This window comes from Drosophila navojoa, chromosome X, assembly GCF_054131105.1.
Source record: "Drosophila navojoa isolate 15081-1374.11 chromosome X, UAZ_NAV_1.0, whole genome shotgun sequence".
Classification (NCBI taxonomy): domain Eukaryota; kingdom Metazoa; phylum Arthropoda; class Insecta; order Diptera; family Drosophilidae; genus Drosophila; species Drosophila navojoa.
In genome coordinates this window covers 10,369,313-10,372,642 of record NC_142895.1, presented here as the reverse complement: position 1 = coordinate 10,372,642, position 3,330 = coordinate 10,369,313, and the positions used below count along the sequence as shown (strand labels likewise).

Below are 3,330 nucleotides of genomic sequence, written 5' to 3'. Positions count from 1 at the left end.
TAAAATCCGACTATAACGACTGCAATTATAGCGTCCGAACGGTTACTGCGACGAAGATTCTGATTCCCAAACAAACTTATGTGAGAAAACTTATACAGTTAAAGCATTTTCCTGGTATAACGACGCCTCAAGAAACCGGATTCTACTGTATACACAATATATATGGGATCTTCATTGGGTTGAGAAAACAAACAGGTGCTGCCAGAGAGAGAGAGAGAAAAGGAGTTAACTAAAAACCATGGAAAACAATGAAGAGAACAGATTTAAGCATTCAGAATAGTCAAAGACAAAGACAAAGACGAAGCCAAATTCAAAGTGAAAGAAAAAGTCAAAGTTTCTATTTGCAGTGATTTAATAGATGAAAAAAGTTTGCTTACTCAAGCAACTTGAACTCAATTAGACTAATTAATTAGCGTGTGCTTAAGCAGCTGCACAATTCGTCATCGGGCAATGGCAATCCGTGAAATTGACTACAGTTGAGGCATCAGAGCTCATTCAGCCGTAGTATGTGGTGCGCAGCAATGCGAAGAACTGATACGACATACTGATTACCTTCATGAACGTGTTGAACGAGATGGGCGGAAAGGTGGGCGGCCGTATCGAGGCTGGCTTCTGGCTGCGCATTATGATATAGCGCATAATCTGCTTGTACTTGGAGTCGCAGGACAGCCAGTTATGGTTGAAGGCCGAGTGCCCAATGCGTGAGCTCTGCGAATAATCGGACGTAGAATCAGAATAATTGGCCACCATATACACATACATATATAGCACTCACCGATGAGATCATCTCGTCTCCGTAGTAGCACACCACAAACACCTGAACCAGCGATGCCGAGAAGAAAATGAAATACAGCACAATATCCTCCACATTCGAGGCCGTTATTTGAAAGCCAGCAAAGCAGATGACCAGAGAGGCGGCTATAAAGTTCCACAGAATCGTAAAGCTAAAGATGTTGTTCACCTCCTCACTGAGACTGCAGCGAAATATAGAGAGATCAGAATTTGATTAGCTTCAAATAGGATTTATTAAAATGATTATATTGTATCATATATTGATTTGGTATGTGATGATAAGATAATATAAAATTAGAATTTTTTCTCTATTTTAGTTTGATTTTAAATATCAAGCTGGAATCCAAAGGATAAAAGATCTAAGGAAACTTTAGAAGAGAATCTTTGGGGAAGATTAAAATCACAGCAGGAGAACATATTTTCTCTGGTATAGCCTATTTGTTCTTCAACGCAGAATCAAGTAGGCCCTTAAAAAATAAGAGCTTGGCTAAACAAGAAGACATTTCCAGTTTTAAGATAAGTTAAATAGGTGGATAGATACATAGATAGATAGTTTGATAGACAGATAGATAGATATATAGATATATAGATAGATAGATAGATTGATAGACAGATAGATAGATCGATAGATAGATAGATAGATAGATAGATTGATAGATAGATTGATTGATAGACAGATAGATAGATAGATAGACAGATAGATAGATAGATCGATATATAGCTAGATCGATAGATAGATAGATAGATAGATAGATGATAGATAGATAGATAGATAGATAGATAGATCGATCGATAGATAGATAGACAGATAGATAGATAGATAGATTGATCGATAGATTGATAGATCGATAGATAGAAGTTAAGATAACTTCTAATAATAAAATAATAATATTTATACGACTACTGCTTCCATTTCCCAGAGCTATGGAGAATTCTATTAATACTCGACTATGTATTTAGATGATCTCTAAGACTCTTAGAGCTTTCTCGTCTCTTTAGATTATCTATAGATCAAAATCGATTATCTTACTCCAAGGCACGCGAGTGATAAACCACAAGATTTTGGGCAAACTTCAGGTTCTCCTCGTGGGTGTGATCGTCGCCGTTGTAGGCCAGCAACGTGTCGGCCATGTAGTTGAAGTGCATTGTCAGCTGGGTGATCGTGGTGATGAGCAATAGATCGACGCATACGTAGGAGACGCCGGCAACGTAGGCGCAATGGGCCAGGCCCCAGTAGGAGATCCAATAGATGGTAATGTCCGTTTCAGCGTCGTAGGGAAAGAGTATGTGAAAGCCGTAGTTGCGCTCAAATATTTCGGAGCCCATGAAATAGTATTTGATGGTCGATTTGATTGCCGGATAGAAGCTGAACGAGGAGGTGTACGTCATGCAGAGTATCGTGAATAGCCACATGACGCGATTCATGTGCTTGTCGTAGTAGGCCACATTGTACGCCTCCTGCTGCTGCTTGGTCAGCGGAAAGATTTCACTTAGATCGTCCAGCAGCTTGACCAAGATCTTTCGATTCACCGTCAGCCCGAACTGCTTGAAGTCGGACATGAAACTGAAGCCAATGCAGGGCGCCACAGCAGTCGCCTCCAGCAGAGTTGTCGTCGACGATATGTGGACAATGAAGTACGCTATCTCGCCGACCACATACGCATTGAAGTTGAGAAAGCCCAACACCAAGTAGAAACGCAGCAGATAGCGACGCACCAGATTCTTGTCACGTTCCGAATACAGATCCTCGCCGATCGTCTTGTAGAAGACCATCGGGAAGCGTGTCAGATCCTCAAAGCTATACAGCTCCTTTTTCTCCTTCTTGCGCCCGAACATCTCGACGAATTTCAGCTAACAACTCAATTGCTTAATAGCGCCAGACCGTGCTTGGCTTTTATACTGCTCAGCGCCCCATGAAATTCACATGAGGGAAGCCAGACAGTTGGGTCGACCCGTTGCCTAATATTATTTATAATAATTATGGACACCTGCTCCAAGTCAAAGCACTCGATGCTTAAACATTAATGCTGCTATTAGCTCGCCTTCTAAATACTTCATACGACTAACTGAACTACGTACAGCCCAATTCATTTGCACACAGTCTTTGTTTTGGCTGAGCTTCGATGGGATCTAATTTTTTGTTAACAATTGGAAAATGTTGAATATACATACATATATATTATTTTTTTTGTCATTTTTAAGTCATTTTATTAGAAATAATTATACTAAAATCTTAAATTGAATTGCCTTTAAAAATTTATATAACTGAAGATCTTAAGTATTTAAGATAAATATATATGGATGAAGTGTTATATAATTTAAACAAAAACTTGATTTAAGTGTTCAAGCTTTGCATTTTTCTATATAAAAAAAAATATTACAATAATAAAAAATAAATTAACAAAAAAAATTTTATAAAAAAAAATTTCTATAAACAAAGAAAAATATATATATATATATATATATTTTTTTTTTTTTGGTTCGCAATTTTATTTTTAATGAATTTTATTATCATATTGCTTTATATTTAGATATATG

The 3,330-nt window shown here is 37.7% G+C and overlaps 1 protein-coding gene across 1 annotated transcript; it reads right to left on the bottom strand.

Moving 5' to 3' along the window:
* Positions 1-341: 341 nt before the first annotated feature.
* Positions 342-2,689, bottom strand: Or92a (Odorant receptor 92a). Its single transcript, XM_030389928.2, has 3 exons — positions 1,823-2,689; positions 776-974; positions 342-708 (listed from the first exon to the last, which is right to left on the bottom strand). Exons 1-3 carry the CDS (start codon positions 2,626-2,628, stop codon positions 496-498), a joined length of 1,218 nt encoding a protein of 405 aa, XP_030245788.1. The 5' UTR covers positions 2,629-2,689; the 3' UTR covers positions 342-495.
* Between the last annotated feature and the right edge of the window lie 641 nt (positions 2,690-3,330).